The 24,799-nt window shown below is 42.7% G+C and overlaps 4 protein-coding genes across 8 annotated transcripts; 1 reads left to right on the forward strand and 3 right to left on the reverse strand.

The window, feature by feature from the left end:
- Positions 1–556: 556 nt before the first annotated feature.
- Positions 557–4,962, reverse strand: LOC117862052 (haloacid dehalogenase-like hydrolase domain-containing protein At4g39970). Of its 2 annotated transcripts, XM_034745563.2 has the most exons (12): positions 4,543–4,960; positions 3,982–4,075; positions 3,110–3,154; positions 2,950–3,000; positions 2,686–2,760; positions 2,555–2,588; positions 1,804–1,859; positions 1,653–1,712; positions 1,519–1,578; positions 1,398–1,444; positions 1,218–1,330; positions 557–756 (listed from the first exon to the last, which is right to left on the reverse strand). In XM_034745563.2, exons 1-11 carry the CDS (start codon positions 4,926–4,928, stop codon positions 1,282–1,284), a joined length of 957 nt encoding a protein of 318 aa, XP_034601454.1. In that variant the 5' UTR covers positions 4,929–4,960; the 3' UTR covers positions 557–756; positions 1,218–1,281. The 2 variants fall into 2 exon arrangements, with proteins under 2 accessions (XP_034601454.1, XP_034601455.1); XM_034745564.2 differs by lacking the exon at positions 3,110–3,154 and having other exon boundaries at positions 4,543–4,962.
- A 1,240-nt stretch (positions 4,963–6,202) lies between these two features.
- LOC117859513 (copper-transporting ATPase PAA1, chloroplastic) lies at positions 6,203–14,949 on the forward strand. Of its 2 annotated transcripts, none has more exons than XM_034742634.2 (17): positions 6,203–6,831; positions 7,447–7,500; positions 7,604–7,757; positions 8,186–8,260; positions 8,399–8,676; positions 8,941–9,171; positions 9,379–9,477; positions 9,601–9,750; positions 10,366–10,512; positions 11,049–11,099; positions 11,174–11,346; positions 11,626–11,758; positions 12,108–12,205; positions 12,459–12,696; positions 13,598–13,801; positions 13,986–14,066; positions 14,314–14,949. In XM_034742634.2, exons 1-17 carry the CDS (start codon positions 6,367–6,369, stop codon positions 14,572–14,574), a joined length of 2,892 nt encoding a protein of 963 aa, XP_034598525.1. In that variant the 5' UTR covers positions 6,203–6,366; the 3' UTR covers positions 14,575–14,949. The 2 variants fall into 2 exon arrangements, with proteins under 2 accessions (XP_034598525.1, XP_034598526.1); XM_034742635.2 differs by having other exon boundaries at positions 6,749–6,831; positions 7,436–7,500.
- A 1,130-nt stretch (positions 14,950–16,079) lies between these two features.
- Positions 16,080–19,620, reverse strand: LOC117859514 (uncharacterized). Of its 3 annotated transcripts, none has more exons than XR_004641212.2 (8): positions 19,236–19,620; positions 19,075–19,154; positions 18,912–18,978; positions 18,012–18,083; positions 17,447–17,686; positions 17,110–17,362; positions 16,925–17,025; positions 16,080–16,756 (listed from the first exon to the last, which is right to left on the reverse strand). XR_004641212.2 is itself a non-coding variant. In XM_034742637.2 (8 exons), exons 1-8 carry the CDS (start codon positions 19,496–19,498, stop codon positions 17,020–17,022), a joined length of 873 nt encoding a protein of 290 aa, XP_034598528.1. In that variant the 5' UTR covers positions 19,499–19,617; the 3' UTR covers positions 16,758–17,019. The 3 variants fall into 3 exon arrangements, 2 of the variants coding, with proteins under 2 accessions (XP_034598528.1, XP_034598527.1); XM_034742637.2 differs by lacking the exon at positions 16,080–16,756 and having other exon boundaries at positions 16,758–17,025; positions 19,236–19,314; positions 19,423–19,617; XM_034742636.2 differs by lacking the exon at positions 16,080–16,756 and having other exon boundaries at positions 16,758–17,025; positions 19,236–19,619.
- Positions 19,621–22,262: 2,642 nt separating this feature from the next.
- Positions 22,263–23,844, reverse strand: LOC117859516 (transcription factor MYB93). The gene is made up of 2 exons (XM_034742638.2): positions 23,600–23,844; positions 22,263–23,415 (listed from the first exon to the last, which is right to left on the reverse strand). Exons 1-2 carry the CDS (start codon positions 23,730–23,732, stop codon positions 22,586–22,588), a joined length of 963 nt encoding a protein of 320 aa, XP_034598529.1. The 5' UTR covers positions 23,733–23,844; the 3' UTR covers positions 22,263–22,585.
- Between the last annotated feature and the right edge of the window lie 955 nt (positions 23,845–24,799).

Consider the following 24,799-nt stretch of genomic DNA (forward strand, 5'->3'; position numbering starts at 1 on the left):
CATCTTGCGATTTAGCCTAGGGGTTGTGCAATTAGTTTTGTAATTAACTAATGTTTAATACTCCTAATTAGTGTCCAAACATCCGATATGATAGGGGTTAAATTTTAACCCATGTGTCCCAAACACCTCTTGTTCCTTGCGTACCGTGCAAATGGGCCAGGGGATCCGGGAGGCATGGTCATGGTCACATGGATTGACCGGAGGTGTCACAGGCCGGTCACCTCTCGCCTAGAGCCGTAGCCCTGTAGGTGGCACTCGAGGTGGCCGCCGCCGCCCTCCAGTCCGACCGCGCGCAAGCGCCGTCCACTGCCGCCGGGCTACTTGCTATGCAAAACAGATGGGTGCGGGAGGGAGGTTAGGGAGGACGAGTGGGACCCGGCTGTCATAGAGAGAACGAAGGTGTAGGGAGTGGGCTGGTGAGGGTAAATGGGTCATTTCGCGTGGCCTGTCCACGCTGTCCATCCTATGTGGCCTGCCACGTCTGCGAATTTGGTAAAAATATAAAAATTCTTCTCTTTCCCATGGCAAATATGTAGAGGGCAAATATGTAGAGGCATTTCTAAAATTGGCATTTGAATATTGACCATTCGTAAGGATGGTAAAAAATTCTGGTTGCATTAATCATCCTATGCACAGCACCCAACAACGTGGGCAAGGTTTCCAGTATCACATGACATATCTGATTAATCAAGTGTTCCTACATCCAACAACAATGTCATCTTGGATTCACCCTGCTGTTCCACCAGGGAATGACCACTGAAAGAGTGAAAAGTAAATGCAGAGATTCAGTTTTAGTGAAAGAACATCAAGGATCCCGAAGAATATCTGTGGTCTTTATTCTCACAACATTTTAGTTGAGCTCTGAAACAAAACAAACAATGCTACTACTTAAAGCTGCTTCTTTTTTTTCAACAAAAGACGCCCTAGAGCATCCTATACCTGATTTATATTAAGGAAAACAAGAACCGGTACAGAAAATGTGAAAAAAATAAAATTACGTAAACTTCTGCATGATAATGAATATAAAAAATGCATCAAAGGCATTAATATGATTTGCACAACAGTCTTTTTAAATTAAGAAAACATTTTTTTAGAATTATAATTTCTGTCAAAGCTCTTCCACCCTATGGAGGTGTTTCGGGTTGACAGAGGCTCCCAAATAGGAGTCAATACCAATGAAAATGAATCAAGAATCATAGATATAGAAACAGACTTACCAAAGTTTATCATGCACGAAAAAAAATCTGTCAATGTATTTCTTGAGGAAAACAAGATGCTTTACTATCCAGTAACAAGAGTTTTCTGGAGTAACAGCTTGAGGTCCTCGAGCCTGCAATAGCAGCTATAGTTTATCTGGCATGGAAAGAACCTCAGTTGCCAAATTGATCAGAACCTACCTCACATCACTAAGGTCAGGATAGGTAGCAATTGCATCGGTGAAATCCTATGGAAAAGTTAGCAGATAAGGATGCCGTTCTGTTATAGAGAACAAGAACTAGCACTAGAGATCAATCTTACTTGGCTAGCAGTTGAAGGTGTATATGTTATTATACATGACATCCCCGCTCCTTTTGCCGCCTATCAAAAGATAAACAACTTTCATAGTCAAAAGGATTAGTTTTATTAATCAAATATGTGCTTGGAAGGCTTACTAGTAATCCAATAACACTGTCCTCGACCACAAGGCAGTTCTTGCTTTGCACACCTAATTTCTGGGCACAACATAGAAAGTCCTTAACTTAACCAACTTTGGAAAAATCGTAAGGAGAATTAGACAAGATCTGATACTATAACGTTCACTACCTCTGCTGCTGTAACATATATTGTTGGATCAGGCTTCTTTAATTTAACATCATCGCCTGCAGTAGGAAGCAATTGAGAATTGTAAAATTTTATGGGATTGTTGTCTTATACCAGCCACAACCAGAACCTTAGCAAGTGCAATGGGGGTCATCTAATATTTTGCATTTGGTATGATCCAAAACATCTCGCTGCAATGGGGGCACAGGGGGCTAGCTTTGCAGGGAAGTGATGCTCAGCAATTAGCAAATGACAGAGTCAGGCCTGATGCTCTGAAGATGAGAAGCAGGACTAGGCAAGCAGCTTGGGTGGAGCTATTTCTGGCTATGCAGTTCTGGTTCTGATGTTTCCTTTTTTGATTTTCTTCCTGGCTGTACTGCGATGCATTTGAAAACAACTGTAAGCTGGCAATGGTATTGGATTGTAGTGATCTAGCCTGAGTCTAGCAAGTAATGTCACGGAGATGCCATTTAAAACTGTGCTGGAATGATGTAAGCTCTTTGGTCCTGATGCAATGCAATGGGCCTAAACATCCTAAACGGTCTATTGTTTACATGACTTGCTAAACTGATTAAGACATATTCACCATAGTTTATATCATTTAGAGGCATTACATTGTTCGTTTCACAAGTGCTACAAATGCAACCCCTGTCTATTCCGTTTTACTTTTGTAAATTTTTTGTGACTATTGCAGAGAACTTCAAGAGACCAAAGGTCACAAAGACAACATAATTGAAAAAGAACAGAACTATACCAGCAAGGAAGCAGTCCAGGCCCTTAAATCGCTCCTATGGAAACAAGAGCAAAAGAGAGAAATATGAACTCAGCCAGTACAAAGGAAGTTTTAAAGTTACATATGGAAGCAGCATAAATCATTTAACTTACAAGTCCAATAAGGTTTTCAAGGCACATTATCACTGAACTTTTAGTTGCTGCAGAGCAAACAGCAAGCTTGATACCCTACACCATTGTATAAAAATCACCTCAGAGCATGAAAGCACATACTCAAAGTATCAAATAGATATATTCATTTAGAACTCACTGAGGTAATGTGACAAAACATTAAATTTGTGAGGAAAACAATAGTATGGAGAAAAATAAGATGTTTCTTTAAAAAAGAAAAGAAAGATATTCAATAAGTTATATTACCGCACCCTTTACTTCATCCATCAGCCGCAAAACACCAGGTCTAGGCTCCACCTAACAACAGAGAGTCTCAACTCGGCATCCGATAATAAGGTGACTTATTATGCGTATTAATTTTAATTGCAAGTGTAAGTTCAGGAAATAATTTAGGAATTTAACTTACAGTTCCAGATTTTATTATTTCTTTGTATCTCTCTGTTTTCCAGTCCTGCAAATTAAGTGGTTACAGCTATAAAATTCTTGAAATGAGAAGGTAAAATAGCGTAAGCTGTAATAGCCTGTTTTCAAGAATGCACAAAAGACTTGCACATTTTCCCCATTAGAGATTAGAGAAGGAAAGCTCACAAATGAGGTACATGAGATTCCATTTTTTGGCCAACACTCTCACGGTGCAACTGGTCAGCAGAACACGCCAAAGAAGCGGTTCACTGAGCCAGCTCGGGTTCGAGTCGCGGCACATTCTTAAGACAAAATCAGGGGGACGTCTCTCCCCTTGGTCGAGTTTTTTTTTAGATTCCAGTTTTTGGATAGTTGATGTGCAGTATTACTGTATTAGTATTAATCTGAGACTTCATTTATGTTGAATGGTTGCAGTAGTAAAAGAGCCCATGTGAATGTGAATGCCATATGTGCTAAAAGCCTAAAACCAAAAGAGATGGTTCTTGGCTAATTGCACAAGTCATGCTACAAGGAGTCAGTATGAATCCTAAGAGTCTATTTGTGTGAACATGCAGTCTTTTGATCATATAGATATTTGAATCCATGTAACATGTTCATCACCTATGTGTTCCACCATGTATGTGTTTTTACTTGGCATTAATTATAGATCCTCAGCTTATCCAACATGCAGAAGTTTGAGAAACAATAATTGAATGGCAGATTGAGAAAAGAAACGATTTCTAGAGAAAACATGACCTTTCAAGCTAACATTAAACTAATGGATGGCTCAGAGCATTTCCAATCCTATCTTGCTACCCGAAAAAATGTATTAATGAGCTACCCTATGTTGTAAAACCGAAGACATAAAAGTCAGACCTGGATTATGTCGACCAACTTCTCCTTATCGGAGTCAGTCGAAGGTGGTGTCTCGAAGATATTTGAAGAAGGCCACCCATTTTCCCCAAAGTACCTGTCATAATTCCAAGTCTCAACCAATTCAAAACCAATGTCCACACAAAGATCCCCATACTGAGATGGCATCTGTACTAAAGTTTTCCGTTCACGTGCTGACATGCAACAATAAAGTTATCCCAACATATATCAATTTGTGTATCAGCACGCGCGCACCAATCTGATGAAGAACTGCATTCCACTACCCCGCAGGTAAACTTACATGCCCTGCATTGCAGGAACGCCCATGTGCACTCATGCGGACATGCCAAAGTACGTCAGTTAACAAAACTAATAACACGATTATGACCAAAGGTAGTGCAAACGGCAGACGTGATTTGGCATCCAACGAACACATAAGCATGGACATATCCGGTGCATTGGTTACGCAAGGCATCATGCGAGCACATGGCGTAAGATCATCACAAGCAATTGACTAGTGGTACAGAAATTTCGTAATGAAACAAATCAAACTTGCGCATGTACCATCGCATCTTGGGCTTCCCGCCGCCGATGCGGTTCTGTAGCTCGTCGTAGAAGGCCTCGTCCCAGTACAGCGGGTCGGCGGAGGCCGGCGGGCAGCGCACCCCGAAGTGCGCGAACGCGTCGTTGTAGGCCTGCCGGTGGAGGTGCTCCGACTCCAGTATGACGCCGTCGCAGTCGAAGATGAGCGCGTCGAGCGACGACGCGGGAGAGGCCGGTGAGGCTGAAGCGGAAACGACGAGCCGGGCCGCGCGACGGAGGCGCGTCGTGGGAACGCGGCAGTGGGATCGGTGGCTGAAGGAGGGGTGGCGGCTACCGGTGGCCGCGGCGGCGGCGCCGGCGGTGGTGGGGAGGAAGAGGGAGGTCCAAGACATCGTAGTCGGAGGCATCGGATGGATGGACTGGAGTGGGCGCGATTGGTTCGAAATGGGCCGCTTATCTAGCGCTTCTCGCTTTCGTTTCTTTCTTATCGATTTTGAGAGGAAAATGGTGCGCATGCGAATTTCTAAATTCGTAATGGTCTCACTTCCACCAATAACTGCAATGTATTATTTCTAATAACATAGTAACATTACAAACAAAGTAAATTTTAAACCCACCTAGTTAAGAGGTTTTTAGCACCCGTAAATTTGCAATTTATACTCTCTCTATCACATAAACAAGATTAGCGTATAGTATGATTATTTGACCTCCCTATAAATACTCTTTCTATTCCAAAATTTGAGTCATTTTGGTTTTATCCTAAATAAACTTTGAAAGTGTCATCCAATATTGTTCGGCATTTTCATAATTTACATGTATTCTTCTTGATATCTAGCTAGCCTTTTACATGAAATGGTTATTTTTATATACATGGGTCATTTTTTTAATATCTTGCAGAAGTATTGCTATATCATTCAAGAAGGAGCACAAATTTTACATTTATCTCATTCTCAACTTGGACTGCCGCCGTATGACGATCTTTGAAAATACGTTGATTCCTTTCCTTTCATATGTTCCAAATTGTGTACTCCCTCCATCTCAAATTATAGGTCATTATATTTTTTATTATGCATCTACATATTTATTATATCTAGATATATAACAAAATATATAACAAAATATATGTATCTAGAAAAACCAAAACATCCTGCAATTTGAGACGGATGGAGTTCATGAGAAGCGCTAATTTGATTCGTGTCTGGTTACGTCGAATAGTTTGCAAGCTCTCGTTGCCACCAATCCTCTACTTCTATTGTCAGTGCTGGCACTTGGATCATGGCGTTTGAAATAACTCCAATTCTTTCCCGTACCTCATAGTAAAGTTGGGGAGTTGAGAATGGGATGTTCTGCCACTTACATGGCTCGGTTGTGTAAGTACACAATTTATCTTTACTGGTTTCCATGTCTTATAATAATAAATTTTGTTCACGTAAATATCGTCAACTTTTTCATCGACACGCGCAGATATGCAAACCGATTGGACTCTGCATTTCACGTGCGTTGTACTGCGAAACATGTGGCACTATTATGGCTGACTGGCCGCTGGCACGCACCACGCAGCGTGTCGTCCGCGACGAGGCACGAGCTGACGAGCGCGCGCGACCGCTGGCTGGTACGCTCGTGTTGCACAATGCACACCCAGGCGGCCAGGCCCCAGGTGCCCAGCCAAAAAACCCAATCCATCAGATCAGACCATCACTACGCCTGCGCCGCCCCGCACCGCCGCCTCCCGTCCCCCATCTCCCGCACTCGACACGACGCATCCCCGCCGCGAGCAGCAGCCATGCTCCGGCCGCTACGCGCCACCGCCGCGGCGAGCTAGGCCCTTCTAGAAGCTTCCGGAGGATGGACCCGGCCACGCCCCTCCTCGCGCTCTCCAAGGCCGTCTCCTCCCGCTCCAAGCCCTTCCTCCTCCGCCGCGGCGGCCGCCTCCCCTCGGCCGCCCCGCTCCGCCTCCGCTTCCCCTTCGCCGCCTCCGCGTCCGCGCCCGCGCCCTCTTCCGCGCCGCGGGGCCTCGCCGTCCCAGGCGACCTCCTCCTCCTCTCCCTCGCGCGGCTCGCGCTCCGCGGCCCGGGACCGCGCGCCGCGGCGGCGGCGCCCCGGCGGTGGTTCGCGAGTGTCTCGGCTGCCTCGCCGCTCCCGTCGGGTGGTCCTCCGCGCGGTGGTGCTGGTGGTGGTGCTGGGAACGGTGATGGTGGGGGCGATGGCGGTGGTAATGAGGGGTGGAAGAGGCCGCGAGCTTCCCAGGGGGTGGGTGTGGCGGAGGAAGCGGCAGGGCAGGGAGCCGATGTCATCGTCCTTGACGTCGGGGTATGGCTCTTCCTACGAGTATAGTACCCTATACACCATTCACCATCCGCTCTAAAAAAACATATAAAAGGAATTTTCCAAAACTTGTTAAGAAACTGCCTAGCTGGCTAAACACCTTGGGATAAGCGCACACACATTGGCACTGTGCTCAGCTTGTAACTGGCTTTTCAAATTAAAACTCGAATTGACATAAGGATTCTCATAGCATTAAAGCTAACATCATGAATTGTTTAGTTTTTTTTTTGTGTTCGGTTGTTAATCAAGAAGCAAAGCACCAGCATTGTGTCTCGGGCAATTACTAGGCTAGAATATCTAACCGATTAAACATGTTACCCAGTTTCAAAACACTTTTTTACTAGGGAGGGAACATGGTAGAGTTCTTGGTTGATCAATTGGCAGGTATATTTTTTAATTTTTTTTGAATACCTCAAGTAAAATTTTGCACCTAGATGGTACTGCTGCATCTCAATTGGCTGTAGAGAAAGATCAATGCTAGGTTCATTGTAATAAATAATGCTATAATATTTGTTCTGAATTAATAGAAAAAAAAAACTGTCATTTCTGACCATCTTGCACTCTGTAGTTATATTAGCCACTTGATTAGTTTCATTGCAGGGAATGTCATGTGGTGGATGTGCAGCAAGTGTTAAACGCATTCTGGAGAATGAGGTTAGCTAAGTTAAATCAGCATGGCTCAAATGTAGAGCTTTTGTCAAGCACTTATTTGCTCTCTAGTTTTGTTTGTGAGTCTGAATGTGCTTGGATTTTTCAGCCCCAGGTGCGATCAGCAACTGTTAACCTTGCCACTGAGATGGCAGTCGTCTGGGCAGTGCCGGAAGATAGGGATGTTCAGGACTGGAAGGAACAGTTGGGTGAGAAGCTTGCTAGTCAGTTGACGACATGTGGCTATAAATCCAATCTTCGAGGTAAACGCAGCTATAATTGGTCAAGTATTGTCAAAGGGCTAGAATAGTGCTTATTAATTTGGAGTGATGTATCAGTTTGAATAATGGGATAATATTGTTAGTTTGAATGAAAAGCTAAAAATAATACATTTTCTCTTCACTAGAAAATGTTGATTTGCTCAAATGACCATAGATAAAATCTTTTAAGCGTTTGAACGCTCTTCTGGACATTGAATGAAAAGATAAAGGTGCTTTAAAAATTCTTGTTGCTTGTCAGGCAATCTTGTCTTAAGATACATGAATGCAAAGTCTTGTTTGTTCATATTGTACACTTCAGAACTGATGACATGCTACATCTCTACATCGTCGTTCCCCTATAGTTAAATATGAAACCTTCCCCAAATTTATTGTTGTGTTCAGTCTCATGCAAATGTGTATTTAACCTGCAGATGCTTCAAAGATCAGCTCACAGGCAGTTTTTGAAAGAAAGATGCATGAGAAACTTGAGCAGCTGAAACAAAGTGGTAAACTTTTTTTTTTTGAGACAAGTAACCATCAGTTTACATTTTACAAGCTTCTCCCGCTCCATGATGTTTGTTTTATTAATAGCAAAGTGTCAACTTTATAACTCACTTGTGCGCTGCCGCTGATTTTTCTTCTAGGTAGAGAACTTGTTGTATCATGGGCATTATGTGCCGTTTGCCTTCTGGGACACATTTCCCACCTCTTTGGAGTTAATGTGCCATTGATGCACTTCATTCATTCCACTGGATTTCATTTGTCTCTGTCAATATTTACATTTGTCGGTCCTGGTCGAAGACTAATACTTGACGGTATAAAGAGTTTATTCAAGGGGTCTCCAAACATGAATACACTGGTTGGTTTAGGTGCGTTGTCATCCTTTGCCGTCAGCTCAATTGCAGCCTTCATTCCAAAGCTGGTATGTCCTATTATTTTTTTTCCCCTGAAAGACTTCTATTGTTGGTTTGTTGCATTCCACATGATATCCAAATACATCCAAGCAACAGTTTTGGGAAGTTCATGGTCTTGTAGCCTCATTCCTTGCAGATATTGTTGAGCAATTTCATAATGCAAGTTCCTTTAGTTACACTCCAGCTCTGTACAATATGTTTTTTTAGGTTGCATCATGGCATATGGCCTTAATGTGCCAGTAGTTTGTTTATATCATTTGATTTTCCTGCAGGGGTGGAAGACATTTTTTGAGGAACCAGTTATGTTGATAGCTTTTGTTCTTCTAGGGAAGAATCTTGAGCAGAGGGCAAAGCTTAAAGCTACCAGTGATATGACTGGACTGCTTAATATCCTTCCCTCTAAAGCACGCCTAATGGTGGATAATGATGCTGAGAAATCATCATTGGTTGAAGTCCCATGTGATACTCTTGCTGTTGGGGACTATGTTGTAGTGCTGCCTGGGGTGAGTACAACATATATAAACATTGGTGATATTTTCCTTGTGGCATATGGTTTTCAGGATTTTTTTGTTCGTATGCTGAACACAAGTGCATACTGTGGCAGCAATTAAGTTACATATTCATATAGAAATCATTCTTACGTCTATTATGGATGGTATGAGGCTCAGACTGATCTTGTTAGTATGATCTTTTGCTTATTCACCATATAGGATCGTATCCCAGCAGATGGTGTTGTCAAAGCTGGAAGGAGTACAGTTGATGAATCAAGTTTGACAGGTGAACCTATGCCCGTGACAAAGATAGCAGGGGTATGTATCTCTAAATTCCGTTTTTTCTCTGAATGTTGTTACCTGGCTTGCTGAATTCAAGTGATATCTCAGTGTTAGCATCTTTGTATTGTGGTAAATAATGATGATTCCCTTCTATGTTAGACAGAAGTATCAGCAGGAAGTATCAACTTGAATGGTAAACTCACTGTTGAAGTTAGAAGACCTGGTGGTGAGACTGTCATGTCTGACATAATTCACTTGGTTGAAGAAGCCCAGACAAGGGCGGCCCCTGTTCAACGATTGGCTGACAAGGTATATACATATTTGCATATGCTAATTCCACCGTTATGAAAACTACTAGTTTACATGTATGATCAAAGCTCACTTGCGCCTTTTATCCTGCTGACCATATCATCCATCTCTGTGGATCGCACTAGTACATTTGCATAAATCTTAAAGAGAACTGTGTGAATATTGTGCCCAACATTAGTCCATGAGTTCTATAGAACTTTTTTGTGGACTAAGTAATGATGAATATGGGTGATTGGCTAATTCATCTATTTGTTTTTTACCCTAAAGTATAATAATATTCAAAATGGCTAATTATTACGGATCAACCTGAGCCTGTAAAACACTAATCCCTCTTTAGATACTCAGCGACTCCATTGTCTATTAAGTTTCTGAGCAGTGGAAATATTGGTTTTGTTATTGTTTGGGTACTACCTCTCATATGTTGGTGCTAGTGGAATTTATTAGTTGTCCTATACTGTATTCTGGGCATCACTGGTGGATCATGGCTGCTATTGGTGGCATTTTTCTGTGTTACTGATAGTCTTAGAGGGCCTTTCTTTACCACATAAATATTGTGACCTGAATTTGTAATAGTTCTACTCTTTGATTTAATGTCAATTTTTAATTTCACTGCAGGTTGCAGGAAACTTTACATATGGAGTCATGGCACTTTCTGCTGCTACTTATATGTTCTGGAGTATTTTTGGTTCGCAACTTGTACCTGCTGCTATCCAACATGGAAGCGCAATGTCTTTGGCATTGCAACTTTCTTGCAGTGTTCTGGTATGATACATGAAAGATATGTTTTTAATATCCTTTCTCTGGCTATTTTACTTTAAACGAATGAAGTTTTTAAGTTGCTAAAACTTAACGGCAAGTATATGAAAAAGTGCAAAATCTTCTTTTGAGAATTAGATTTGGTTGAGCAAACTGCAAAAGTATGTTCTCATTTCAACTGCAGCTATTGCCCTTGAATCTTATTACTTGCATAAAGAAGAGCTGGTTTTGTATGAAATAAAGGGATGGCATGCATGATTCATTCTCGGATTCAAAATTCAGTGTTTCTTATAGAAAGACAAGGGTATGACTTGATGGAACATGCTTTGACATTCGTGTATATTCAGAAGACTTTAGTTGCATGGGTGATGCTTTCAGGAACCACATAAATATCCAAAATCCCAAGCATAGGAATTTTGGATTCTGAGTTTTGATATTTGTTTATGTTGGATTGCAGTTCACCCTATTCCCATGTTATTTTTTTTCTGTGTCTAATTTTGTTAATTGGATTATACCTCTTAATATTGGATCTTCATTTGCAGGTAATTGCTTGCCCTTGTGCTCTTGGGCTTGCCACACCCACTGCTGTGCTGGTATGAAACAAAGGATATTACACTTTTTTTTATTATGTATGATATCAGTATTTATTCATGTACCATCATTCCAGGTTGGTACTTCATTAGGTGCGACAAGAGGACTTCTTTTACGTGGTGGGGATGTTTTGGAGAAGTTCTCTGATGTTGATGCTGTTGTGTTTGACAAGACTGGAACTTTAACAATTGGTAGACCTGTGGTAACTAAAGTAATAACTTCCAGAGGCAGGGGAGATGCAAATACAAAGTTGAGTGTCTCTTATGTACCCTCTGGATTTCTATGCTGTACTTAATTACACTATGTTTATACTGTGCTATACCTACTTTGGACTTTAAATTTGATTGAATATCTTTCTGGAAAACTTGCCTGTGAATAGGATACCGCAACATGCAATTTCCGGTGTATTTCCATGGATAATGTGCTATATTTTTCATATATTATGATGTGTAAACTTTGTGTATTAGATTGAAAAATGAAGATTATTTCTGAGATCTTCCTGTTGACAAACCGCATTTCCGTCATCAGGGATTTTGGGGACAACCAATGGACTGAGGCTGAGATTCTGAGTTTTGCTGCTGGAGTAGAGTCAAATACAAATCACCCGCTTGGAAAAGCCATCATGGAAGCTGCAGGGGCTGCTAATTGCATCAGTATGAAGGTAGTCATTGCAGAAGTGCACAAGAAATCTGAGCTCAGAATGACCTTAGTATGAACTAACTGGGTCTTCTACTAGTTGTATAAAGCTGTTTCAGGATAAATGTTTCACTTGAATTCTAACCATATCTGCTGAACTGCAATATCATAGTCAATAATAAGTTGTTTACCATGCTTGCTCCAGAGTCCAGATTTCTGCCATACTTTCTTGACACATTGTTGTCTGTATTTCATGCTTCTATGATGGAATGTTATCACCTATTCTATGTTTCCATCTTACCACACTGTTTATTCACTTGTGTTAAACTTGACCTTTCTAATTGTTTGCCACTTACTTATGTGTGTTGCCACAGGCAAATGATGGATCCTTCATGGAAGAACCAGGATCTGGTGCTGTGGCTACCATCGGTGAGAAACAGGTTTCTGTTGGAACATTAGATTGGATTAGAAGGTACAAATGAGTATCTTATTCTATAGTTATGTCCTATGCTAAATTCACCAACAATGTGGACACTTTTAATTGTCTCTTCTTCCAGCTATACCTTATGTCAGTGAGATCTGTTTTAAAGTTCCAGCAATGCAACTTGGTTTGGAGCATTATGGCAACTATCTGCTATTCTGCTCCAGTGCACTAGCTCTGTCATGTACATCTTATGTTGCGCTCATGGAAGTCCGTTTCACTAGTAAATATTGCAATGTTTCAGGCATGGTGTCGTTCGCAACCCCTTCCCAGAAGCGGAGCATTTTGGCCAGTCTGTTGCGTATGTAGCAGTGGACGGTGCTCTAGCTGGTCTAATTTGTTTCGAGGATAAGCTCAGAGAAGATTCTCGTCAAGTTATCAGTACCCTATCTGAGCAAGGAATTAGTGTTTATATGTTATCTGGGGACAAGGAAAGTGCTGCTATGAACGTGGCTTCGATTGTTGGTATCCAGGCAGACAAGGTAATATGAATTAAATGTTGTTGATTTGTTTTGTCCTTGTGAATGATAATCTCTCACAATTTGCTGTAGTAGAGTTGCATATTGTAGGTTGCTTGCTGTCTGTTTTGATGCTATCTGCACTAATTAAATCATGTCTACGGATCTTTGAGATGCACCATCGATTATGGTTTTCCATTAATTTCTGGAACACTGCAGATATTTTACTGTATTATTTCGAAGTACCTGAAAAATATGGATTCATTTGTCATCAGGTTATCATGTCATGCATCCCCCTCCTTTTCTTTTCATAAGGCATGCATACATTGGAAGACTAAAACTTCTTAATCTTTGACCAAGAATTAGCTAACAAATTTGTAGATTACTGTACAGATGCAGTACAGTTGGGTTCATATTTGAATTACTTTCTTATTATGTCAATTTCATGGTCATGAATAATATAATATACGAGTTATTAATGGTCAAATTGTACCTTTGAAGACTCGCTGGGTCAAACCACACCTTACGTTTTGGAAAGGAGGGAGTAGAACATAGAATCCAAAAGACAAATATGTAAAATCACTTAAATATTGTTCTCAGTTCTCATTGCCATCCACTTGAAAATGTTTTCCTCTTTGCAACAGGCATATATCCCTACTTATTATAAAAGAAGAGCACAATTTAGATAGAATAAGTCATCAGTCTATAAAAATGAAAATAGGGGGTAGCACTTAGCAGTTTCATAAATAGATAGGTGAGTTATCTATCTGATGATCTAATTGGAAGTTTGGAACCTATTGAACCAAAAGGCAGCTGTGGAAAAAAACTTTGTGGTTTCTTTCATTTAGATTGTTTTTGTTAGCATGATTTCTAATTGTCATTTCAGCATGATTTGCTTATCTGTGTATGTGGCAAAACGTGTTAGGTTCTTGCTGAAGTTAAACCGCATGAGAAAAGGAAGTTCATATCCGAACTTCAGAAAGCACACAGGTTAGTCGCCATGGTCGGTGACGGCATTAATGATACTGCAGCACTGGCTTCAGCTGATGTTGGAATTGCAATGGGTGGAGGCGTCGGGGCAGCTAGTGATGTATCTTCAGTTGTACTTATGGGCAACAGGTTATCCCAGGTAATTTCTTTCACTGCAGTTTGGAATTTTCTGTAGCAAACCAAGTGACAAAAAAATGCAATAATGTTTACATACCTGCCATTGTTTTATGACTCATTCCTTTCCTTTTGAGCCTAGTCCCTACCAGTATTGTTCATATTTGTACCTCAAAAACCCATTCTGATCATTTCTCCCCTTGATGCAGCTTGTTGATGCTTTAGAGTTGAGCAAAGAGACCATGAAGACAGTGAAACAAAATCTTTGGTGGGCTTTCCTGTATAACATCGTATGGTTCTATCTTATCTCTTTGACTCAGCTCTTTGCATCATCATAACAGATTAGATTTTTTTTTAAAAAAAATGATAAATTCTTTTACTTATTTTCACTCTTTTGGAATTATTTATATAAATAATTTGAAGTCTCCTAAATAAAAGAGCAAATCAGTTCTACAGTATGTATGGATTCTGCATTGTCTGCCTTATCTTGATTGTGTTATGGGCTCATGGACTTGAATTTTAAAATTTATTTTGTAGGTTGGACTCCCCATTGCTGCTGGAGCATTGCTTCCAGTTACAGGGACGATCTTGACTCCATCAATAGCTGGAGCGCTAATGGGTTTTAGTTCCGTTGGTGTGATGGCCAACTCGTTGCTTTTGAGGGTAAGACTGAGTTCAAGGCAGAAGCCAAGCAGCCAGGCTGAGACCAGGAAAGAGACACGCAAAGCCACTTCTGATGCCCTAGCAGGTACTGGTGATGAGGCGGTGAAAAGTTACTCGTCTAAGTGGAGTACCTGACTGGGTGGTTCAAATACACACTGTGATTCGGTCGCAGGCCACGGGAAATACACAAGGGTGGGTTTCCAGTGCCACAGCTTTGCTCAAACGAGTGGATAGTGTGAGCCCTAGATTCTGTTGGCCATTGATGGCATCGTCAATTGAACAATCAAGCTGATAGAGAGGCATGGGTTGTAGGATAGGTGAGATCAGCTGCTGCAGTTTGGTATTCATGGTGACATCAATTTCTCTATGTATGCTACTGGCCCCCACTTTACTACGACCTTTTTTAGACGAATCCAGAGATTTTGTTTGTTTTAACAGCCGGCTGCTGTCAATTTTATGGCCCTTTCGGGCCTCTCTGATGCGTAGTGAAATTTCTCAGTTGAGCAGTAACAGTTGGCAGCAACCGAAACAGTGTGGTTTCGGCCTTTTTTGGGGGGCGCCTCTAGATCAAACTGGATAGCTTGTTTACTGTAAGTAGTCTCTTGATAGCCTGTATGGTTGTATCCAATGCGAGATACAAGTTGGCAAGAGCTGCCTCCGAATCCCAAACAAATATCGTTATGGAAACTAATTAGCTTGTTTTAAACGTTGTATATTACGAACAGGTAGAATATTTATCTTTCTATTTTCAACCGGTGACATCCTCAATTTCATTTCCGAAGCTATGTTTCTGTAGCGGCTAACGAGCTCTTAATTCACCAGTTCGGAAGTAATTTGTTCGCGATAACTAACTCTTAAACAATTTCACAAAGTATATTAAGACCATCCAAATTTGGGCATCCACTTATGCACGTCATGGATGCTGATAAAGCTTCCTGGAGGAACCTGACAGCATAAACTAACAGGCAAAAATCAATTGATCAGGGCACACATCATGTGCCCACTGCCCAGTGCCAGCTTCATGAAGTTCAAATAACACCCAATCACCAAAAAAAATCATACAATGCGTAGCCTCGAAAAATCGTACAATACGTAGCCTCGAAGCAGGTGGGCAGCAGGTACAGTATGGTGTTTTTATATTATCAATTATATAATTAATTGGCATGCCATTTTCGTTTGTTTCTCTCCCCTAAATTAAATGCGACATGCCATTCATTTCTCTCCCCTAAACTAATTGTGACATGTCACTTTAGATCATTTTAGCAAATTTAGAGTCAACTCAAGATTCAAAATAAGTGGAACTTACATCCCTAGTTAGAGACCTAATTTCCTCCCATTCCAAATTTAGGCTTCTTTAGCTTAGCCTTTTAATATATTAAAAAAGAAATGAATTCACTCAAATAATTATACTTGCATATAGTATAGAGGTTTTTTTATTTAAAATGGTTTAGTAAAAATTATAAACCAAAGGGTCAATGAAAATAGATAATTTTTTAGCCTCAGTACTGTGAGAGTACTCGCTAATCTATCAAATATATACATGCCTTCTTCTGCCTTCAGTAAAGACACCACTCTTCGTATAGCTTAGATTAGATAATTTTATAGCTAAGATGATAATTCTAAAATAATAAGTGTTCTGCTACCAACAAAACGGACAACTTTCACATCTGTTAGCTAGAGCTCTGGTACAACTTTCAGTTCAGAAATTTCATTACAGGTTGTTTAAAGAGAATGAATAGAAGCGATCAAACTAGGCGAGCACCAGGGCCAACCACCAACAATTTGTTCAACATGACTCATGCTACTCAACCGACACCACCTCCATTACTGCACAGAGAATATTAGCAGTGTATGTGTATCATTGGCAATTATCACCGACTACACCTGCACATCTTGCCACTCAAAGTATCACTGAGTACACCTGCACATCCTGCCACTCAAAGTATCACTGAGTACACCTGCACATCCTGCCACTCAACACCATGTTCCAACTAGGAACTGCAGGCAAATGCCAAAGGAGGGAAAAGTTGAACTAGATAAGAACCAACATAACTAGTATGGCAACATTGTGCAGCTAAAGTGTTACCAATCATGAGATCCATCTGGAGTTTCGTTGACTCAAAATCTTTTGAACAAAATTAAAGAGACTGCATCAAGATCATCACGGTCAGCAGCATCAGCATCACCATATCATCAGCTGCACCATCACGAACATCGACACCAATGATAAAGACTTAACAGCTAGAACATCCACCACAGTCGATCCCGTGCAATATCATTCTACCAGTAAACAGCAACCCATCTCACGAACAGATAACTAGAAAATGCACAAATGTTTTAACAAGTTAATATGATGGTATGAAGAAGTTTAATGCATATAAAGTAGATGGGCATGAAGAAAAATAGGGATCAAAATACAATCCAACAGCATAATTTTGACAACTGGAAAACACAATTCTAAAAACCATTAAGGACAACTAGCAACCTTGAATAGCAGTTCAGTGCTGCTTCCATTGTGCTCAGTCAACCTTCTGCAATCCCATGGAAGATTGTTCTTAGGCATCACCAGATCAACAAGCTTTACTCCTGACAAGAGATTTTGCTTTCAAAAGTTAGATACATAAACAAATGCATGGGGGCAAAACCACATGATCTATACACCAATCTAACCTTGCTGTCTCTGCCTGGGCTATGGGAGCCTGCACGCTTTGGTGATGGAGAAACACTGCGTGGGCTACGGGAGCCTGCACGCTTTGGTGATGGAGAAACACAGCGTGGGCTACGGGAGCCTGCACGCTTGGGTGATGGAGAAACACTGCGTGACGGAGGTGAATCTTTTCCATTGGTGTGCTTTTCAGGAGTGGGGCTCCTCCGTGGTGGTGGGCTCTTGCGAGGGCTAGCACTGCGTCGAGCAGGTGAACCACTGTTGAAAAAAATAAATTAGAAGTTGCCAACATATAAATAAAATATAACTAAATGATGAAACTATGGAAGGGTATTGAAGCACCTATGGTATGAGCGGCTTCTACTCCTGCTTCTGCTTCTGCTTCTGCTCCTACTCTTGCTCCTGCTCTGGCGCTTACAATCATCTCTTGCTCTACGACGACTTTTGAGGTCAGGACTTGAACTCGGGCTTCTGCTTCTGCTTCTGCTTCGGCTCTGGCGACGATAGTCCCTGTCTCTATCACGGCCATGCCTTTCTCTGCTCCTGCTGCGACTTCGCCTCCTATGATCTCTGTCTCTGTGCCTAATTAAAGCAATCATGCAGTATAAGTTGCCTAGCGTACAGATCTAGAAAACCAGGATGAAAGCAATTACGGATATGCTACATTGCGATATTAAGAAAGTATACTTCTCTGCAATAAAAGCAAAAGCAATGCTTATGCGAGAAGTATGCTTTCAGCAAGCAAAAGCAGTGTTCATGCTGACACCTAATTTTAGGGAAATGACATGAATGAATACAATGGAGATCTGGAGGGAGTCGAGCAACTGGAGCAAATGGCAAAAATAAAAACATAGGGCACAATTTAATGCAATTCTAAAGATAATGTAAAAGGAGTGAAGATCTTCACCTTGGCCTTGGACTACGGCTTCTTGACCTGTCTTGTGATTTCTCCACAGCCTCTTTGACCCTTCCTTTACGGCTGCAGAAACATAACCAGAAAGCAAAGCAGCAGTGAACTATGATGACTCAATTCATATAAGTAGATGGCAAGATAAATGAACGCATACACTCTCTTGCAACATAGGTTCATGAGATAAATAAAAGTAGTAGTAGATGAGATTAAATTCCAGTGTTTCTGTTTGAATTGTTTATTTTCAACTCAACAAACTGATTTACGCAGGCTACCACATAAATGCATATGCAAATTAAAGATTGCCAAACTGGATGCAAATAATGAGTATTGTATTGGTTGTATTCTAAAAAAGAAAAATAAAAGTATATATATCTTAAAGCCAGATAAATACAATGTTCAACTCTTCCGACAGATTAATAAACATTGATTTTCTCAACCTGTTTCCTGTATCAAAAAATGTATACAAAGACAAGAGTTTCTTAATTTTGTTTTGGACCCTCATGTTAGTAGTTTTAATTCAAGGAACTAAGGACCAACCTCCAGATGTTCATTCACATTATCAAGACTAAATGAATGAAGGCTGAACTAGTACATTCAACATTCATATGCTCATATCAGAAGATTAAAAATATATTTGGGTAATATAAGATAGATGGTCAATCATAAAACCATCAACAAGAACACAAAAAATATATATATACAGACACATCAACCTAATCATATTCCCTGGTCCTAGCATATAATCTGTCAAATCAAATCAAGGGTGGTTTACAACAAATGAGTTCAGGAACAGGCTTCATATGTTGTTATGTTAACAAAGTAAACACCTAGCTACAAGCATGTCGCAAATAACAGGATATCAACATGTTAAGAGAGGAAAACAGGCCTACTCACATTGGCTCAGCATTGGGGCCGTACTTGGCAAACTGCACCATGATGTTCCTCCCATCCACATTCCGCCCTGCACAAAACCAATCAAAGTTCAGCAACAATTCTCAAAAGAAACATAAAATCCCCGTGAGGGGAAATAAATAGCAAGAGAAGAGGCGAAGCACACCGTCAAGGCGATCTATAGCCTTCTGCGCCTCGTCGGCGTACTTGTACCGCACGAACGCGAAACCCCTCGAGTCCCCTGTCCTGAGAACCCACCAACAGAATCTGAGGAAACGCCCATCGAACCACGACCCGAGACGTTCAGGGTTAGTCGGAGGTCCTCACCTCCGGTCCCTCGGGATGAAGACGTCGACGACCTTGCCGTAGCGCTCGAAGAGCGGGAAGAGGTCGTCAGCCGTGGTGCCTGCGAAGCGAGGGAAGGGGAGGAAGAGGAAGAGGAAGAGGAAGCGATTAGCGAGAGAGAGAGGGCGCGCGCCAGCGCTCGAGGGGGCTAGGGTTAGGGCTCGCTCACGGAAGCTGATGTTGAGGACGAGGAGCGAGAAGGTGTCGCGGATGTCCGGCGGCCCCGACCTCCCGAAGTGCGACATCGCGGCTCCTCCTCCGCCTCCGCCGACGACGACGCCGCCTAGGGTTTAGCGCTCCGCCGCGGCGGGGTTGGCGAGGGGAGAGCAGGCGGGCGGTAGATTGGAAGTGGGTGGGCTCAGCGACAGGGATAGCATATCGACTCACGCTTTTACATTTTTTTTTTTCGTTTTTGTTTCCTTCCTCCCCCGAGCCGCGTGGGCCGTTGGGTCCGAGTGGGCTCACGACTTCACCCGCGCATCCGCAAACAGGCCCGCAGCGGCTCGGCCCGTTGCAGTGGCCGACTTTTTTTTTGGTTTTTTAGCCCTCTTTGCAAAAGATTCTCACAAATACGCCCCCGATGGAACCAATTTCAAAAATGGACCCTTAGCTTGACGCCATCCACGCTGACGCCAAGCTTACACGTCTCGGCACCAGCCATCCTGGCGCCAAGATCCATGCGCAGCTGCTGACGCAGATTCCAACGTGGCGGGGGCTAGCGCCAAGCCTTAGCACCATGGATCTTGGCGCCAAGCTTGGCGCCGCCAAGCAATTTACCCCATGCCTCCTGGCGTTTCGAACGAAACAACTATAATTATTCCGAGTAGTGTGCAACAAACTACACTCTAGTTCAACTGGTTAGGACGTGGGCTTCCTTATTCCAACACAGGGGTTTGAACTTAGGTCTTTAGGATAAGGAAGCCCACGTCCTAACCAGTTGAACTAGAGTGTAGTTTGTTGCACACTACTCGGAATAATTATAGTTGTTTCGTTCGAAACGTCAGGAGGGATGGGGTAAAATTGCTTGGCGCCGAGGCCTACGGCGTCAAGCTCCCGCCCCGTCGGAATCCACGTCAGCAGCTGCGTATGGACCTTGGCGGCAGGATGGCTGACGCCGAGACGTGTAAGCTTGGCGCCAGCGTGGATGACGTCAAGCTAAGAGTCTATTTTTAGAATTGGTTCCGTTAGAGACGTATTTGTAAGAATCTTTCGTAAAAAAACTTAAAAAAAAGACGGTTGCAGTGGCCTGCGAATTTTTGCCGCGCAAGGGCAACAGGGATTAGGTGTGATCGATCAGTCTCAATTGGAGCATCTCTTTCACTTTCAGCGCGACGTGAGCTTCCTAAAATTTCCCTAGCAACCGCGACCAACTCCACCTTCCCTTCGCGTTGCGCGGGCAGCTTCACTCCCGACTCTCTCGTTGCATGGATATAATATGCCCCACGTGTAGCCACATCACCGGTGGACGATGCTGCCATTTTCACCGTGTAAAAAAAATTGTCGAGACCATGTCAGACGGAGTAGTACGCATGCAGTGTGAAAACTGTGAAGTGTCTTCAGTAAAGAGACCGGCTCGAGGATCTTCTGGCGTTAGTGAGTGAATCAACTCGTACCTGCTCGCCAGGAAAAACGGAGCATTTAATTTAGTTTTTTCATCTTCTTTAAAAAAAAAGCCTTTTTGACAGATAATGTTGTGATTCTGAAGGACATGAGAGTCTCACTGTTAGGAATTAGGATGTTTGGTCGCCAACAAAAGCCCAAGAGAGCGGCCTCTCTCTACTTTCGAACTGTTTGGTCAAATATCATGTTCAAAGTTCAGCGACAAATTAAAGTAGGGAGACATGCATTTTGCAATATCTTACTGTTACTTATGGGAGGCTCCTTTTGAAGTCTCCAAGTGAAGTCACCTAGAATCCCAGGTGGACACTCGTGAGAAATTCTAGAAATTTTCAAAAAAAGCAAAACATCTGACCATCAATTGGTAGACTCAAATCATCATAGCTATTGGATCTATTACGTTTTCTAAAAAATTACCCACATACGCCATTACAAAAATAGCCTAAAATAACCCCTAGATCTATATATAAATTACCCACCTCTGGCATTATATAAAATAAACTAAGTAACCCCCTAAACTTCATCAAAATTACCCACTTATGCCATTATAAACAATATTTAAAATAACACCCTAAATTTGCAACTAAATTTCCCACCACAAATACTTAAAAATAATTTAAAGTAACCTCTTAAATTTTCATTTATATTACCCACGAATATGCTATTATTAAAAATAATATGAGGTAACCCTACATTTGAATCCAAATCACCTTAATTAAAAATATAACCAATATATGATTCTTAATCTTCTATTTCTTACACTATATATATGATATAATAATTAAGGTATATAGGCATGATGTGTGTCACCATTTATAAAGATATGGAGGAAGTGATGGAACTGTGTGTCTTTCTAAATTTGTATCTAAGGTACCAATGTATGTTGTTATTAAAAATAATCTAAAGTAAATACCTAAATTTTGATCTAATTATTTTCATGTGCATAGTACATAAATGTCCAAAAGTAAATTAATATCTGATTTTAAATTTCCTATTTATGTCATTGTTAATAAAGCCATGATGAGTGTCACCAGGCAGACCATTTATACATGTATATAAGGAAGTGATGAAAAATATTGATTTTTATGCTAAGCATAATGTATGGATGTGCAATACAAAATGAAAAGGTGTGAATGTCGATGAAAAAGTGTACAAAACAATTACTAATTAATAATCAATCACAACTGGATAGAGATAATTACACATCTATATGAGTATTATGTTGAGGTATTGAAAAAATAAGAGAGTTGTAGGTCAAAGTTTTGATTATTGGTTAGGAGTTTAATTTCTAAATAATTTTCAAATATAATAACTTTTAAAAATATTAGCTCATGTGGGAGCACGGGTTGATGGACTAGTTCGTATAAATGCAATGCATTTTGCATTCGGAAATGCACCAATGGACTTGGTATTTCTTTTTGTTTCATCATCAGTATTCAGTACAACAAGCACTTTGGTGTACATTATTCTCATGAGCAACTCACACACTCCTCTCTGCACAGCTAGTATTTGTTTGGAGTAAAAATCTATTCAGATGTTCGAATGCTATCAGAATATCAGATATACTGAGCATGTATACGTATATGTGTACGTGAAGCTTACAAAATTCAGAGGGAGCTAGCAGATACGTATAGATCAGGCCGGGGCGTAGTATATGATATAGAAGGTTCTTTGGTATACATGTATATATATAAGTATGAAGCGTGGTTATTACGTCATAGGAAATCGGTGATGAAGGGGTCGTCGGGGAAGAACTCCGGCCAAGGGAGCGGGCTGGTCGCGCCGCCACCGAAGCTGGACGACGCCGTGGCGCTGCATCCGTCGGCTGAAGGGTACTTCGCGGCGTCGGAGAGGTCGGCCAGGGGCGGCAGCGAGCCACCGCCGTGGAACGCGAACACGTCAACATCAGCGCCGCCATAGCTGAGGCCTTGATTGCCTTCACTACTAACGGGCGCCTCGGGGAACGTGCAAGAAGGTAGCTGGCCGCCGGCCGCGGACACCGGCGGGGCAGTACTGTCATGCGTCCCCTGCGGCGAGCAGAGGCCGCCGAGAGCCGCCGCCGCCGCCTCGGCGTCGGGCGCGGCGCCCGCGGCGGCGGTGGAAGCGATGGTGGTGGCCGCGGACTGGAAGAGGCACTGCAGGTACTGGAGCTTGGCGGCCTGGATGGCCACGTCGACGCCGGCGGCGGCGCCGGCCTGCAGCTGCGCGGCCGCCGGGTCGGCGGCGGCGCCGAGCTGGTCCCGGAGCGCGGCGAGCGCGATGAGCTGCGGCAGCGCGGCGAAGAAATCGGTCCGCGGACGGTGCGTCATGGGGTCGAAGCCCATCTGGATGAGCCGCTTCTTGAGGTGCGTGTTCCAGAAGTTCTTGATCTCGTTGTCCGTCCGGCCCGGCAGGTGCGCCGCGATCGCCGACCACTTGTTGCCGAGCACGGAGTGGAGGTGCAGGATGGTCTGCTCCTCCTCCTGCGAGAACTTGCCCCGCTTGATGTCCGGCCGCAGGTAGTTGGTCCACCGCAGCCGGCAGCTCTTGCCGCATCTGTTCAGCCCTGCAAACCATCGCAACCATGCTAATGTTAACAAACCGTCGATAACTCGATATCGATTACTAGAATCATGTAGCTCTATGATCATCCGAATGCAGCTGCGGTGGAGTTGCTTCTTGCTGATGTGTAATTCTAAGCTCTCTAGCTAGCTCTTATGTCCATGGAGAACAGAAGCTGCAGACTGTACCGGCGAGCCTCGGGAGGGTCCTCCAGCTGCCATGGCCGTTCTTCTGGATGTACTGAAGCAGCTTCTCGTCCTCCTCCGGCGTCCACGGGCCCTTCTTGAGGCCACTCTCGTCGCAGCAAGGAGATCTCCCCATGGAAACCAACTGCAAATAAACCTGAAGCACAGGTGCGCGCTCACCGGCCACGCTCAACGACGCCCAACTGAATGATGCTGATGAATGGCTCGGCGCCTTGAGCAAGTAGTGGCCACCGGGCAGCCTGCTTATATACTGGCTGCTGGCGCCTGCGACCGTTATCCCCTCCACTAGCTGTGGTCCCTGTCTCTTCTTGTTGTAATTTGCAGCATGGGTTTGCCGTCGTCGCCGTGCTGAGGTGTGTGCGCAGAAGAGAGAGAGACTTGTCAGTCTACGCACGCAAGATTGGTTTCAGGTAGAGTGTAGCATGGTTCTTGTCGTGCTGAAAGAAATTGAGGGCTATATAATATGATAATCATGTCTACTTGTTCGTACTGACTTGCTCGGAATCCAGACAGTGTAATTGTTGTCTCCATAAGACACAAGCAAGAAGCTTCTTCTATTCTCCCCTGATGCACAGAGTCGGCACACAGAATTTTCACTTTTCCAAGCAAAGAAGTTATCCGGGTCCATTGGCAGCACCACCCTCTCTGCAAACACGACATGATTAACTGAAACACACTTTTTTCCCCTAAACGTAATACAGTAAGTCCTTCAGTATAAAAGGCTACGATTATCAGGCTCCTAGACAAGTCATGTAGCACAACACAAATCCAATCTACAGTATAGCATATATCTGCATGCATCTTTTATTTAAAAACATGTATGCATATGCCAGAATTCAGAATCAAATACGCCTTGCATGCACGGTCGTAGATGCATGGTTTGGGTAGGTGGTGTGCAGAACTAGATGACAACTTCGCATTCTACACACACGCAGCACAATAATAGCGCACAACATATAAAATGATTGGCTGAGATCATGCGGAATCGTCATGTAGCTGCTTGGCCTTTGTGCTCCCAGGGATGCCTGGAGAGTTGGAGTCAGGTTGAAGGAACTCAAGGGGGCTTTTCCTCGGGTTGTCCTCGTCTCGCTCGGTTAGAGGAGGGCCTAGCCTAATACTCCAAGGTCAGCAAGCAGCTCCCATCAAATCCAAAGATTTTCTCCCCTCTGCATCGCTTTGTTG

This window comes from Setaria viridis, chromosome 6 (assembly GCF_005286985.2).
Source record: "Setaria viridis chromosome 6, Setaria_viridis_v4.0, whole genome shotgun sequence".
Lineage (NCBI taxonomy): Eukaryota > Viridiplantae > Streptophyta > Magnoliopsida > Poales > Poaceae > Setaria > Setaria viridis.

Bases quoted from the DNA above. Each gene is read 5' to 3' on its own strand.
- LOC117862052 (XM_034745563.2), bottom strand. From the start codon at position 4,928: ATGCCTCCGACTACGATGTCTTGGACCTCCCTCTTCCTCCCCACCACC. The intron at 3,155-3,981 runs GTCTGACTTTTA...CTTAATTTGCAG, and splicing joins AGTTGGTCGACATAATCCAG to GACTGGAAAACAGAGAGATA. The intron at 1,579-1,652 runs GTAAGCCTTCCA...ATCTTTTGATAG, and splicing joins ACAGTGTTATTGGATTACTA to GCGGCAAAAGGAGCGGGGAT.
- LOC117859513 (XM_034742634.2), top strand. From the start codon at position 6,367: ATGGACCCGGCCACGCCCCTCCTCGCGCTCTCCAAGGCCGTCTCCTCC. The intron at 12,206-12,458 runs GTACAAATGAGT...GCAATGTTTCAG, and splicing joins ACATTAGATTGGATTAGAAG to GCATGGTGTCGTTCGCAACC. The intron at 13,802-13,985 runs GTAATTTCTTTC...CCCTTGATGCAG, and splicing joins TGGGCAACAGGTTATCCCAG to CTTGTTGATGCTTTAGAGTT.
- LOC117859514 (XM_034742636.2), bottom strand. From the start codon at position 19,498: ATGTCGCACTTCGGGAGGTCGGGGCCGCCGGACATCCGCGACACCTTC. The intron at 18,979-19,074 runs GTGTGCTTCGCC...GGTTTTGTGCAG, and splicing joins GGCTATAGATCGCCTTGACG to GGCGGAATGTGGATGGGAGG. The intron at 18,084-18,911 runs GTGAGTAGGCCT...ATGTTTCTGCAG, and splicing joins GGCCCCAATGCTGAGCCAAT to CCGTAAAGGAAGGGTCAAAG.
- LOC117859516 (XM_034742638.2), bottom strand. From the start codon at position 23,732: ATGGGGAGATCTCCTTGCTGCGACGAGAGTGGCCTCAAGAAGGGCCCG. The intron at 23,416-23,599 runs GTACAGTCTGCA...GATGGTTTGCAG, and splicing joins GACCCTCCCGAGGCTCGCCG to GGCTGAACAGATGCGGCAAG.